We start from the raw sequence: 14246 nt of genomic DNA, 5'->3' as shown, positions 1-14246 counted from the left end.
TAATGAGTTGTGTGATAATGCCATGTGAGGACGATTGTGTTGAACTTAAGCCCACATTTACACTAACATACTGAATTTCCTACCAATTTGTATGCAGCCTGCAAGTGCAGATAAGCGAACTTTGAACACGATCCCTTACCCAAGATGCCGTAGTCCGTTATTACATGCCTCGAGGTGACTGCAAATCAGTGCATTGATTTGAATAGGAAAATCCGGGATGTTAGCGGGCCGGTGAACGATGTACTGACCGGTTTCCATGGTTACCCGGGCCAGTGAAGCCTTTCGATGTTTTCGACGTCAATATAGACGCTTAACGCTAGATGTAAAATATCCATGCGCGCAATGCTATTTGGACTTTCGTTTCGTTTTTTTTTCTATAAACTATCGGTATGTGGCAATTGATGATTGGTCGCTAATATTCCTGGTCCTTCAACGCGACAAATACGTCTTCGTTGCGCATGTTCATTAATCTGTCCGCAAGTAAATAAATTTGCCTGGAATAATTTAAGTAATTCTTGCTTAAAAATTCGTCACTATTCGTACAGTAGGCGACGGTGACTAGCCAATAAAGTTGGAGTGGTCGTTGTTAAAAAAGGCAAAAAGAGACAGCGTACTTTTCATTTGGAATAGACTGCTTGCTTGATAGAGCCGAGATGAGGTAAGTTTTGCGTTGCAGCGTCTTATTGAAAACCCGTCAATGAATACATGTCATAAGTTTTTATATAGCTTGCTGACAAGTTCAGATTATTTTTTTTGATTTCCATCCACGTAAAATTGAATTTCATAACGTGTTCGAAAAGCAACTACTTGGTCGAAGCGATTTTTCTCGAGCCTAGAGAACTACTAGGCCGATAAATAAAAATAAAATATAATAGCATGGTTCAGGCGTCAGATTGTCTTGCCAGAAAATTTACTTACTAGATTATAATTTCGATGGAAAACAAAAGGCTATGGCACCTTCATAATCCTCCTACAGACTCGAACAAACTGTAAGTCATGATTTACAAAGCTCATATATGGTATAGCAAAGTAACTGGATCTAATGGTCATAAATTTGCAACAGACTTTAGCTATATATTCGTTTCCTTTCGTCAACTTTGTTTTACTACATCAGCATCCAATTATGCGTTAGCGTAGTATTATAGGCACCAGTTAAACGCTAAGAACGATTCCCGTAACGTTAGCATGGAACTCTAATGGTATAGAATTCTTCATCGAGGGTAATTCTATGCTTCCAAATTGTAAAAAATGCATTTCTATACATTTTATATTATTTCAGGCACGTGATTTTTCTGCTGCTAGTAGCTATAGTTATCGGCGACCTGAATTATGTCCAAGGTAAGAGTCACTGAACAAAGTATCAATTACATCGCTATGACTTTTCCACATGCCTTGTTGGATTTCCGTACGCGTGCACAGCTTATCACCTAAAATAATTATTGGGGTTCTCCAAAAACAATTCTTTACAATAATGAATAACAATTACAAACACAAAATAAAAAACGCAAATGCTATTTTAACCTGTTTTATCCACATAATTACTCATCCTGCATTTCATCATTTACTGAGCTTTACTTTTACTATACTTTCTATCACACTTCAGCAAAAGGCATCAAACTTATTTCAGGGAGTCTCACAGGTATCTTGATACAGCCTTGCCCTCATAAATACAAGTTCATATAGTACGGATAAAATTATATATAAATTGTTTCATTCCTTATGTAGTGGGATGAAGTAGCTGCGGCAAATAATAAAACATTTCTTTTTTTGTGGTGCGCAATATCGCCTCACACAGGGTTAGGTGCGAAGTACGTAAATTTAGGGCATATGGAATTATTAGACAAGCCACATTTGTCGGATTACAGTAGATAAATACGCATTTATTTGTTTAGATATTAGTTCAATTTGCTTAATTTATATGATACACTATGTGGTTCTTGTGGCGCCTTCTTTGTGGAAGATATTAGCGATAGATATTTTGGGTTTATCTTTACAGGTCAATGTGCAACACCAGCACAGCCTGCTAACGGGTCGCATGACGGTACCGTAGGAGGTAAAACATCCGATGGAAGCACTCTAACATACACTTGCAATCCTGGTTACACCTTAGATGGCACTGCTGCACTGGTGTGTAGAGGAAGAGCATTTGATCCCCAGGATGCTCCAACATGTGAAGGTATGTAACTGACGGGGCTTATGAAAGCCGCATTTTATTTCGTACTGCGTTTTGTTTTACTTTCCGAAACCGAATACAAATTATTTTAGAATCCCAAAGCGTAATGCAGCGCTTCTTGCTATAAGGTGTCTTGTCTGATAGGTTATGCGACTTTTAAAATTATTTCTCTACATCAATACCTCAAATTTTAATAAAACCCTTTAGCTTGCTGATGATAAACACTATGGCATAACGTAAAAAACTTGACCTTACTCTAAAAAAAATGAAACAACAAAATACCTAGGGAACCCGATTGACATTAAATCGTTCGTTTGCTTTGTTGCCGTTCATTCATGCTTGAATACTCGCTTGCTCTCATGCATACTGAATACACATATGTGTTTGCATGGTTATCTGGTTTTTTTTCCTTTGAGTCGGTGACCATTTCTCTCACGTTTTCGATCATTTCTGCGTGTGTGTTGTTTCTCCTCACCGATTTTGAGACATCGAATCGTCATAGGCTTACATGCCAGAAAATGCCAAGACATTTTGACCGGTTGACCTCGCTGTAATTTATGCAGGAAATTACAATAACAATGCTTGGTCGAATGACGCAGTGCCTTGAGGGTGGGATCGCCAGTGGTATATGGGGAGGAGTACCTTCCCGATGGTGATAAGTGGTGCAGATTACCGTCGCCTAGGTGACTGGCGTATACGCGTGCCAAAAGACACCTATGGTTGATTTCCTGTTGACCAGTCGGATGGCAGAATTGCAAATACCTGGACTGAACCATTTGGTTTTTTGTGGGTATCGGTGGTACTTTGACAATAAAAGTAAAGATGCACATATATTGAGTTTATTGTCTTGTTTATGAGCGGCCAGTATTTCCAACAGCATAAATTATGTGCATTTGCCCTTAAAGAAATAAATAATTTTCGAATAAAACATCGCGAATGTAACTACATTCCTTAAGCTCGACGTACACTTAAGTGCCCCAAAGAACCATAAAATCGCCCGACTTTCGATTGAAGACATGAGTTTTGCCAAACCGCGTATACAGAAAAAGTGGCAGATGACTATATTTTTAGAATCATAGACAGTATAGCGAGATGTAAAAAATGTGAAACAGGCTCCCCACCTAACTATCCTAAATGTTTTTGTGTCGAGTTTGTGTTTGATTCGTTTCGAAATGTGTTCCTACATTCTTATCCGTTTGTTTGTGTTAATGAAATGTTTGTTTCGCTTTGGATATTTGTAGAGAAGTTTGGATTAGTGTGTACGGTAATGTTTTGTTTGTGTGGGGAAAGCTTATGGCGAGACGCAGCCGAACCTATGTTGTTACAAAAGTTGATAGAGTCGCCCTTTGACGCTTGCGTTTCGAAACCCGAGTGTGGTTTCTCATCAGTCGCAGTGTAGATTCTTTCCTTAGTTTGTGTTTGTGAAAATTTATTTTAATGCATTTTAGTGGTCTTGCTTTCCGATTAGCGAGGCAAGTATATTAATTTTGGTCACGTTGTGAGTCCGTTTGGTGGTTCGGTTTGTTTGTTCTATATTTCTTTACTTCGGTAAATTTTGTTTTGACCGGTGTGTCTTTAGATTTTTGCGGAGGTTTGTGAATTTTTAGGCAATAAGTACCACTGCGGGGTACGGATTTATGTTTATTGGATCAAGATACTTACAAGTATCCTGGTTGATGTGCTTGTTCTCGTACATTTTAATTAATAGTTCGTTTACTTTGTTTACTGTTTGTTCTGGCTTGTTGTGTATAATACTGAGTGTTACGTAATTGCCTTTCGCATTCGAGTACGTAATCGTTTGTGTTGATAATAACGAAAAACCGACCCTTGCCGAATTTGTCCATTGTTTTTGAAAGCTGGTTTATCGCGATTCTTTTGGCACGCGACATGTTTTGTTTCCTTGTTTGAAAGGGTATCTCTAAAAGTGCGAGTTTAGAAGCTTCAGCTAGTTTTCAAGTTTTTGTTTTTTTGTTGTTCGTGGAGTCCAATTTGACTTTTCTTTGAATTGGTGTTGCCATTGTTTGTGTCTCACGATGTAGCGTAGTCACATTATACGACTTTATTGTTGAAATCCTGAGGTGGTTTTATTCTGTTTGGTTTTGTTGGTGTCCGAATGAATTTTAAGGCTTTTGCCTAGTACTATTTTTCGGAGTTTCATAGTTTGAGCGATGATAGGTTGTTGTTGAATTTCATGTTGTTGTCGGCTTTTCTTTAGAAATAGCTGATTTATTTCCACGGCCATGTTTTCTGTTACATTACGGTGATTGTTTATTTTGTATTTAATGTTGTGTTTCAGTTGTTTGTTATGTGTACGATTTTTGTTATTTCTTTTAAGTGTTTGTGTGTTCTATGTCATTTTATGGGTTTTTTTGGTAGTTCTCTTTTTGGAGTATTTGAAAAGGGCCGCTTGGTATGGGTTTTTGTTAGCGCTTGGCGCGTTTGTTTTGGCGATGAGCCTAGCTTTTTTATGCTTCTTTTCGCCGATTCGATGTGCTTGGTGAGTAGGTGTTTGCCGCCTTCTTGTCACTGTGTGTGCGTACATGGACAGTCTGCATAGCCCTTGAATGTGGTCTCGATTTTGATCAAACTTACAATTTAGGAGTATATATCAAAACTGATAAATGATTTATGTGATTACTGTAGCTATAGATAGGCTACATTCAGGACGGGCAGTAATTAGTAGGCAAAACAGGTGGTTTTCACCGTGGGCAGAACTCGGTGCAATGATACTGAACATTAATAGTAAGCCTGTCACCTTGAAGGTAATGCTGTAGGTGAAACAGGGACTTCAAAACGCACGATGGTAAAAACAACACCACAAGTGAACGTACACATAGAAATACACGCGTTCCTACGTTGTGCCCACCCGGGCCACGCGATTACAATATGACTGATACTGCTGGATAGTATTAATTGGGTCGGTAAACAGTCAATTAATAGTTTAATTGACTACCTGGGTGATTGGCAGGTCGTGTCCAACGACGCATATGCAAAGCAGGCCAAAAGACAAAAGCCCCCAAAGTTATTGACAGCTGGCCAGGGGTCACCATGAATACGTAATGAAGCTTCACTACGCAGAAACTGCGTAGTCAAGCCCTTCTTAACCGGTCAAACCCTCTTGGCATTTTCCCTCATGTAATGGTATTACGGGCGTCTTGCATTCCCATGCATTGCACTGCACGCTATAGCGATCGGAGGCTGTTGTGAAATAGTCACAAAACTCAAACTTTTATACAGACCACAATTTTTACGTTTTAAAGTGATTAAGGTGTCTAATATCACTGGTAAACAAAAAGCCACCTTGTCTAACTGTTAGTGTCAATTTCCTAAATTACACCATGTGAATGAAATTTGTTTTCTTTGTAATTCTAAGCAGAATTTGTAAGTTGGTTTTATTATAAAAACATATTGCTGGAAAAGATCTTTCTATCAAATTCTCCAAAACAGGTGATTTTTTTAAGGTATAGACACACGTTTAATGCATTTTTACAGAGATTTTGGTTTTATTTCAAAATTGGAGTCCGTACCGTATGACCTTTACATGAGGAAAAATGTCGAGACAATATTGTATAAAGAAATGCTTAAAATACTAATAAAAATAGACTTTTTGCGAACTACGCGTACTGTTATATTCGGTTGTCTTAACTGTGTACGGATTAGTTAGGATAGCAACGCAAGGTCAACAGATTATGTTAATTTTTCTGATCTTGTCCGGTGCGCATGCGCATACTTTCCACTGTCCTGTGTGCTAGTCTGGTTCCCTGCCCCCTTTCTACCGCTGGCTGCGCTACACTCACGAAAAGGGTCAGGTATGCGGCAGCCATTTTGCCCAGATTTTGGGCAAAATGGCGGATGCGCGTGGCGCGTGATGTCAGGCTGGAATGTTCGAAATGACTGCGCCCTTGACAGTAACTCAGCAACAAAGTAGGAGGGGCAGTTACATGAACATTACACAAGTCTTCAAAGATCAATCTGTTTCATTATACAAAACGTCGTACGATCTGATATATTTGTGAAAGAACGTACTTCAACTGAATGATAGTTCTCGAGTTAGTTTTTTGTTAGTTTTTGAAATTTGAAATAATATATAACACTGCAGCGGACGCAGCAGACGCAGATGCTCCCCTTAGTTAATCGACATGTTCCATAGTGTCGTCCAATCAGCGCCGTGAATAGAATGGCGCATACCTGACCCTTTTCGCAGAAAGGGGGCAGGGAACCAGACTATCCTGTGTGCGTGCCTTTAATAATTATGGCTTCCGTGGTGACAAGCGGAAGGCAGAGACGCGTAAAACGTAAGCGTGGTCGTAAGAAGAGAGTAAGTAAGATCATGGACCAGGCTACCAGAACAAAACTCAGATTGTCTGACTTAGGGTCGTACTATAGCAACGTGGCAGAAGATGAGATGTCGGACACGAGTCTTTCTTCCGACGAGGAAGCTGGTTGATTATCAGATTCTCTCCACCGAAGTAAGTTCTCCAACATGAAAGTCAGCGACAGAGTCTGTCTACCACAGTACGCTCATTCCGATGCGAAGGTCAGCGATAAGTGAACAAATTTTTGAATGAAACTGGTTGAAGTGTCAAGCGATGCGTATGCATAAATTTCATCTTCAAGAGGAAGTTCAACAAGCGCACGGGCCGAATGACGAACTCTGTCACCTCCATGGCTTCCGTGACGCTGCGATGTCGAAATCAATGTGGTCCACTGAGACTCTCGCAAACGCAAAATATCGCAATTCGCCTCCGACGGGCGTAAAAGATACTTCTAAACTGAAAAAAACGGATTGATAGATCTTGACAACCGTTTACAGTTACGGTAACAAGCTTAGACTCTAATTTGAGCAAAAATAGATTAGCCGTGGCAGTGTTTGTTATGTAAATAAACTGCCCTCATTACTCGTACAACTCAACAGTTTTTGTGTGTTTCTCTCGATTTTCTCGCCATTCATGATCTTTGGAAGGGTATTTGATGTAAAATACAAAACATCTAGTTTCCTGCTTGATGCAAAATCGTGAACATGAATAAAAATCGCCCCGGAAAGTCATATCAACGATCGATTTTTGTACGTATAGGGGTGTTTACACAATTCTTTGATTATCTCTCTTCCGATTTTGGCCTGACAAGCGTAACTTCAAAAGAAATTAGGTTGGAGTAGGGTGCACAGATCGGTCTGATTTTTTACCAGGTCAAAGTAGCAATACATATCTGTAAAACGGTGTCTCAGATTTTCGGTAAAATTTATGGAACAAGAGAAAGTCTTGCTGAAGTGAACGAAACCCGGTAATTTATTCAAAAACCCAGAGTTGTTACTTTCACACCTTATTGTGCTGAAACAAAAGGGAACAGAAAAAATCTGGGACACTGTTTCTTCCCCAGAGTACTCAATCGATTTCTGTTAAAAGATCTCAAGTCGCCATAGTCCTTGAACACCTAATTTTTTTTGGTAAAAAAACTCAAAAACGCATATTTTTGAGAGAAATGGACACAGACACAGTGATTTTGGAAAATAAACATATTTTTCATAATGTTGAGATATAGGGCTAACAGAAAATATATAATGTGTAGGGTGCAAAAGTGAAATTTATTGAGAAAACGAGAGTTTAATATAAGTATCATCTAACGTGTGTCTCTACCTTAAAATGCTGGTAAAAATGATTGACTCTGGAAATGCAATGTTTTGTTTTAGTTAAATTTGGGATATTTTAATTTACTTCGATATTTGCGTACATTTGCATGGTCAAATTTACTCGATGATGACATTAAAATGACACTTTTAAATTATGTCAGGTTTATACAGAACTCTTACGGTATTTACCATTAATCATGGAAATTGTGAAATAAGGACATCGAGAAATATAGGCAAAATTGAAGACGCTACTTCAAGAGTTGGAAAATCGCCATCTGCCTATTGCTGATTTTAATCAAGATATTCGAATTCGTTAATTTCTTAATGTTTGCATTGTGGAGGTTTGGTTTCAAGTTTTCATGCAACATGTCCCTATTTTACAGTTGACTCCTTTCATGGCGCTCTGTCAAATTTTGTTTGCATTGATTGTTTAAAACAGTAGTCTAATTTGTATACACCAGAAGGAGTCACAGAAAGACATCTGTCGATGAACTGAAAAATATACTCGAAATCTGAACATAAATAACTTGTTTTTTCGGTTTGATGAACCACTTGAACAATAGAATCTTCCGCAGCTTGTCAACTCAGCTTATAACGTGCAACGTGTACTGTGTGAAATCAAATCAGAATTTAAATTTACTATGGCAATCTGCACGTGTACAGGCAGTGTTAGCTGTAGCCTCAGCTGTTAAGCTGTGGCCTTGGTGGACTGGGCTTTGCGGCTACGGCCTCTGTCATGCGGCTCGCGTGATGCCAAAGCAAGGCATCACGCGAGCCACACGGTCGAGCCCACAGGCTACAATTATTGCAACTGAGGCTGTGTTGATAAGCAGTATACTGTGTAACTCAATATACTTTGTTGAGTGGCACAAAGAACTGTAGTTAAGCCATAAAACAAGAATGATGAAAACATTTATCAACTGTTACAGTCACTGCCCATTTATAAGAAATAATTTGATGGTACACTCGTTGATATCCATTTATTTCTATAGCTGACTGTACTGATCCTGGTGACGCACCGATGAACGGTCAGAAGACTGGAACTGACTACTCACATGGATCAATAGTGACTTATACGTGTGATGAAGGTTATGCGTTGAGTGGTCCTGGTGAACTGACCTGTACATCTGGTTCATGGGATAACCAAATTCCTACTTGCAACGGTACGATTTGATAATAATGTAACTGTTAAGCAAAAATGATAATGTGCATTGCCATCGTCATACAAGGGCATGTAATTTCTTCACGTCTGTGTCTTTTTTAAGGCATGACATTGAATAAAGTCAATGTCAACTTTATTGCCTTCTGAGTTAAGATCTCTATTGTCGATACGAAAACATACGACCAACCCATTATCAAAAAGGTACACTTTGACCAACTTGCAAATTAAAATTAGCAGTTTGAAAATCAAGTCAACGACATCATTATACTTCAGATCATGTGAAGTCCGTAAAAAGAGCGGACAGGACACTGCTGAATAACATTTTTTCATTAACACATCTCATTTATCGGTTGTTATTTTTCAGTTTTAACGACTGCAGCAGACACAGGGACAACAATCACGACTGAATCAGGTAGGGATATTTGTAATCTTTAAACCCATAATTCAAGCAACATTAGCTAAATAAATGTTAGTATATTATGACTAGTGTCCTATGTCAACTCCGTTGTTAAAAATGTGTGTAAAGTGAACATCGACGAGATATGAAACTTACAGATTTATATGAAGCAATTTATCCGATAGGACGCAGTTGAGCAATCCAGTGTAGTCTAAATAAAACCATGTTTTGATGTTCACGTTTCTTTCTTTTTAAGTTACAACGGGTGAAAGTGGCGCTGGAGTTGCAAGGCTTGAGTTTTCAATGATTTCTGTTGTAATATTGGCGCTGTGTTTCACCTAGGAAGTTATAATTACAAGGTATGTATTCCCAAATCCTTTCACTTTAATTCTTATAACCAGTTTCGGAATCATCATGTGCATTAGCTTTAGACCTGTAACAACGATTGACAACTGCAGTTAAGAAATCGAACAGCTAAAATAACAAAGAACAGTATCATTATCATGTCACTACTGATTATGTTAGCGACTGCTGGTAGGGATGATCTAAATACTGATTTGTTTTTCTTATATTCCTTCGATTTTCTGCACTTACCCCATTTTATTTCTGAGAACTGGTTGTATTTAGTCCTGCTATATATTCAGTATTTTTTATTTCTTTCCTCGACAGTATTCCAGCAGCGTACATGAAATAGACTTATAAGATGTTACCCTGACTACCATTGTGGATCTGTGACAGTACTATGGATGACGTACAACGAGGTTTCATTACATCAAGGAGTGACACCCTTGTTTTTAGAAAGACTCCGTACTTGAGATTCAATTATTATTCAGTCGGTTTCAAACGTGTCAATAACACTTAAGTTCCCCATATGTATTTTGAATTTTATTGTTAAATTGCAAAGTTTTGTTTATTATTGAAGCCTTGTATTGTTTATTACAAGGATGTGATGAACGGATGTCGCTAATTTTATAGTATATTCTCGCGATATTTAAAAAGAAAACAATATGAATACAAAACGACATGTTTATTATTTGGTGAGAGCCTCTTCTATAAATTCTATGAAAACTTTGTTTTCGAAAGAATAAAGAATTGTTTAAGCCTTAACTTGATCGAACTGAATGGGTCATCTTTTCAAGCAGTGTTTTCATTCGCTCATGCATTGAGGTTACTTGGAATAGCAATACCGCAGACATGACGATTGCTTCAGGGATACACCTACTTAAAAATTCCTTTGAATTTTTTAAATCTAAATGGGTCTTAGTTTAAAAAATGACTGTCTCTCTGTCCGTCCATCCTCTCGGTCTGTCCATCTGTCTGTCTGTCTGTGCCAGTGTGTCTCTCTTTCAGTCTATCTGTCTGTCTGTCTGTCATGCCTCTGTCTGTCTGTCTGTCTGTCTGTCTCTCTGTCTGTCTCTCTGTCTCTGTCTGTCTGTCTGTCTGTCTGTCTGTCTGTCTCTCTCTCTCTCTCTCTCTCTCTCTCTCTCTCTTCTCTCTCTCTCTCTCTCTCTCTCTCTCTCCTCTCTCTCTCTCTCTCTCTCTCTCTCTCCTCTCTCTTCTCTCTCTCTCTCTCTCTCTCTCTCTCTCATTTTTCTGAGGCCGTGGCACTTTATCGGTGGGAAACAGGCGAAAAAATAATTTTGAGGTGCTACTTAAGATTAAATAATGTTTGCGAGCGTGTAAATACCGGACAAGGGTAATAAAACTTAACTACGCCATGCCAATGACTTTAAAGGGTAATTTAACATAATCTATGGCAGACTTGCCCAAAGTCAGTGGGCATATAAATCTCAACTCAATAAATTGAAGGAACAAACTTCAGTAGATTAGTGGTAGCGGAGCGGGGGAGGCTTTGCGTAGATCGTAGGGTTAACGCGATGGCCAGTAACAGCTGCCGAGAAAAAGCCAAGCGACATTGGGCCAGCCTAAATGTAAGCTTATGCCACCCACGCTAAGAGTAGTAGGCTGTTCACGATTGACGTATTTTTTCTAATTAATATGCAAAAATAAATATAGATTGCGCTTTTCAGAACTACGCATGCAAGAATGACCAAGATATACATCTTAGTAGGCGACTCCCAGTGCTACAATGAATACTAAAAGACATACTCACGACTCAGAGTAGAAGCTGCAACAACAGCCACGCATGTAATATTCATAAAATTCGTCCGTATTTTATAGCTGCGAGTGCAGTTTCCGATGTCGCGCGTACAGCTACATTAAGTAATAAACCCGTAGCCGTGACCAACGCTATTACGAGACCGATTTTTTTTCATTACAGTGTCGCTGTGTCCATTCGTCATTGTAGCATTAGTATGTCCTTCGATATTGATGTCTGATGTTCAAACCTTTTGTTTTACAGCCAAATGACCCAGACACAGAGTTAATTCACTCAACATTAATACATTGAGTGGTCATATTACGATCTCGTATAGTTTGCTCATACCAAGTAGAAACCATTTGTGTCAGCCAATGGTGTCTGTTATGGACCGGTCGTTTTTAGGAAAACTACACTATATCGATCCAAACAAACCAGCGAAAACCAGAGCAAAAGCAGAGACACGATGCGTGTTTTTCTGTCATCGCGTTGTTTGATGGCGCTACTCTACGCAACTATCAAACCAGACGTTTGAGTCGCTGTCGGAACGTTGTCCCTGTAGTATAACTGTTGGCGCGGCGTCTCCAACCGGTATTGACCGTACAACTTCGAATTTAAATACTACATTTGCTGTTTTAAGATCACATCATTATATTTGGACAATTTTCCTTTCATACTATATGAAAATATTTGTTGCATTTGGCTGGCATTGCATGTTGTAGCGAGTCACGAGAACGAACAATCAATTCGCAACCCTCAAATATGAAATGAGTAAGGTAACGACAGTTTTAACTATAAAAGGGACAAAGTCGGCCATTTTTCATGAAATTTGTTTGATGAAGATGCTACGTATATTGTTTTACATCTTAAAAGACACTGAATGAGTGGGTGACCATGCATATATTCGACCCCGGTTTTGGACACGATACATGAACCCATCGCGAAAATGACTTAATGGTCATGACCATTAATTCATTTTTGCGATGGTTTCATTTAATTTGTCTATAACCGGGGTCGAATATATGCATGGTCACCCACTCATTCAGTATCTTTCAACATGTCAAACAATATAAGTTGTATATTGCATCAAACAAAATTCATGAAAAATGGCCGACTTTGTCCCTTTAATAGTTAAAACTGTCGTTACCTTACTCATTTCATATTTGAGGGTTGCGAATTGATTGTTCGTTCTCGTGACTCGCTACAACATGCAATGCCAGCCAAATGCAACAAATATTTTCCTTTGTCCCTTTAATAGTATTCTTTGAAGGAATAGATAAATCAAGAGTTGAGTAAGTTGTTGTTCAAAGTTTAGCTACATATCAAACAGACACTTTGGGATTTTTATTTTTTCTCATCTATAGAAGTCCTAAACCCCAATTAAGAATATATTTTCTCAAAGCTCAGATATTGGGACATCCGACCGTGCACAGTACACAGTCATTATTTGCCTAGTAGTCACGTGACAAGCGTTTTGCCGAACCTGCCAAAAATCGGTTTTTCCTCTCTTTAGCGAACATGGTGCAAGATTTTTAGTTTAAATTTTTGCATTGACAAGCCTTAGAAATATCCCCAAACGCCTGCGTCTGCGTCAAGAGTCTTTGATCTTTTTCTCCGAGTCTCCATTCAAATAATATGGCGTGACAATTACAATTCCTTGAAAAGCACCATAGTCTAACATTTCAATGGTGCTTAACAAAAAAAAGAAAGGCATATAAAGGAAATCGCAGACACTGATTTGAAGGACATCACCAAGGCTTGTCAATGCGCAATTACGTAAATCTTGCAGGCTGAGCGTGCACGTGTTTGCTAAAGGAAGAAATACTAATTCTGGAAGGTTAAGCATAACGCTTGCCACGTGACTATTACACGGATAATGACTATGTAGGGTGCAAGGTCGGATTTCATAATATAAGGGCTTCAAGAAAATATATACTTTATTTAGGTTTAGGAGTTGTTCAAGTGAAAAAATTCTGAAATTGTCTGTTTCCTGTGTAGCTACCTTAAGTTTAAAAGAAGGCACTCCCACGACTTGTTGTTCGGCGTGCGCATGTTTCTTGTGCCCTGGAGAGGACAATAATACACCGATAGAGTTCTCTCTCTCTCTCTCTCTCTCTCTCTATCTCTGTCTCTGTCTCTGTCTCTCTGTCTCCTCTCCCCCCCCCCCCTCTCTCTCTCTCTCTTCTCTCTCTCTCTCTCTCTCTCTCTCTCTCTCTCTCTCTCTCTCTCTCTCTCTCTCTCTGAATTTATTCATTCTCCATAAACAAGCCTTAAGTAAAATAGCAAGTACTTGTTAACAATTCATATGGAACTGAAATGTTGTGTGAGAAATATTGTTTTTACAGTCAAGAAAGTAATGAATCTTTGATAAAACTAGGTTGAAAAGCAAAACATTTTACGGTGCAATTTAAAAGATAAATACGTAAAGACGATGGGAATCAGCCGGGGTCATAGCGTTCTATTGACATAGCAGTGCAAATTGTTTGTGTTAAGAGTATTTAGATATGCTTCAGTGTGATGAGTAAAATAAATTGCTGTTATGACTAGGATATAGAAACACCATGCTGATAGTTTAAGCATGACGCTATTAAAACAGTGTGACAGACCTGAACAGTTTTTGACAAAGGACATAAGCAGTTAGTGTTGTTGACACTGGAGCAAAATCCTAATCGTTTGCTGTCATGACGCCAGCCCATGTTAGAGTCGAGTTGCCATAACTACGAATGGTTTCTCTCTACTCGAGCCGGGCAAGAATCGCCTTTCTTTGTTTTCCATTTACCTTAATGT

The 14246-nt window shown here is 38.7% G+C and overlaps 1 protein-coding gene across 1 annotated transcript; it reads left to right on the top strand.

The window, feature by feature from the left end:
* Positions 1 to 653: 653 nt before the first annotated feature.
* On the top strand, positions 654 to 10361 carry LOC139123756 (C4b-binding protein beta chain-like). The gene is made up of 7 exons (XM_070689909.1): positions 654 to 658; positions 1280 to 1338; positions 1997 to 2176; positions 8795 to 8965; positions 9329 to 9376; positions 9618 to 9720; positions 10031 to 10361. The coding sequence occupies exons 1-6, from the start codon at positions 654 to 656 to the stop codon at positions 9701 to 9703; spliced, it is 549 nt and encodes a 182-aa protein (XP_070546010.1). The 3' UTR covers positions 9704 to 9720; positions 10031 to 10361.
* Positions 10362 to 14246: the final 3885 nt, after the last annotated feature.

Source organism: Ptychodera flava (assembly GCF_041260155.1).
Source record: "Ptychodera flava strain L36383 chromosome 23 unlocalized genomic scaffold, AS_Pfla_20210202 Scaffold_23__1_contigs__length_28996876_pilon, whole genome shotgun sequence".
In the NCBI taxonomy this organism is placed as follows: Eukaryota; Metazoa; Hemichordata; class Enteropneusta; family Ptychoderidae; genus Ptychodera; species Ptychodera flava.
Note: the sequence above shows the minus strand (reverse complement) of the source record. Positions and strands in the feature narration are given on the sequence as shown.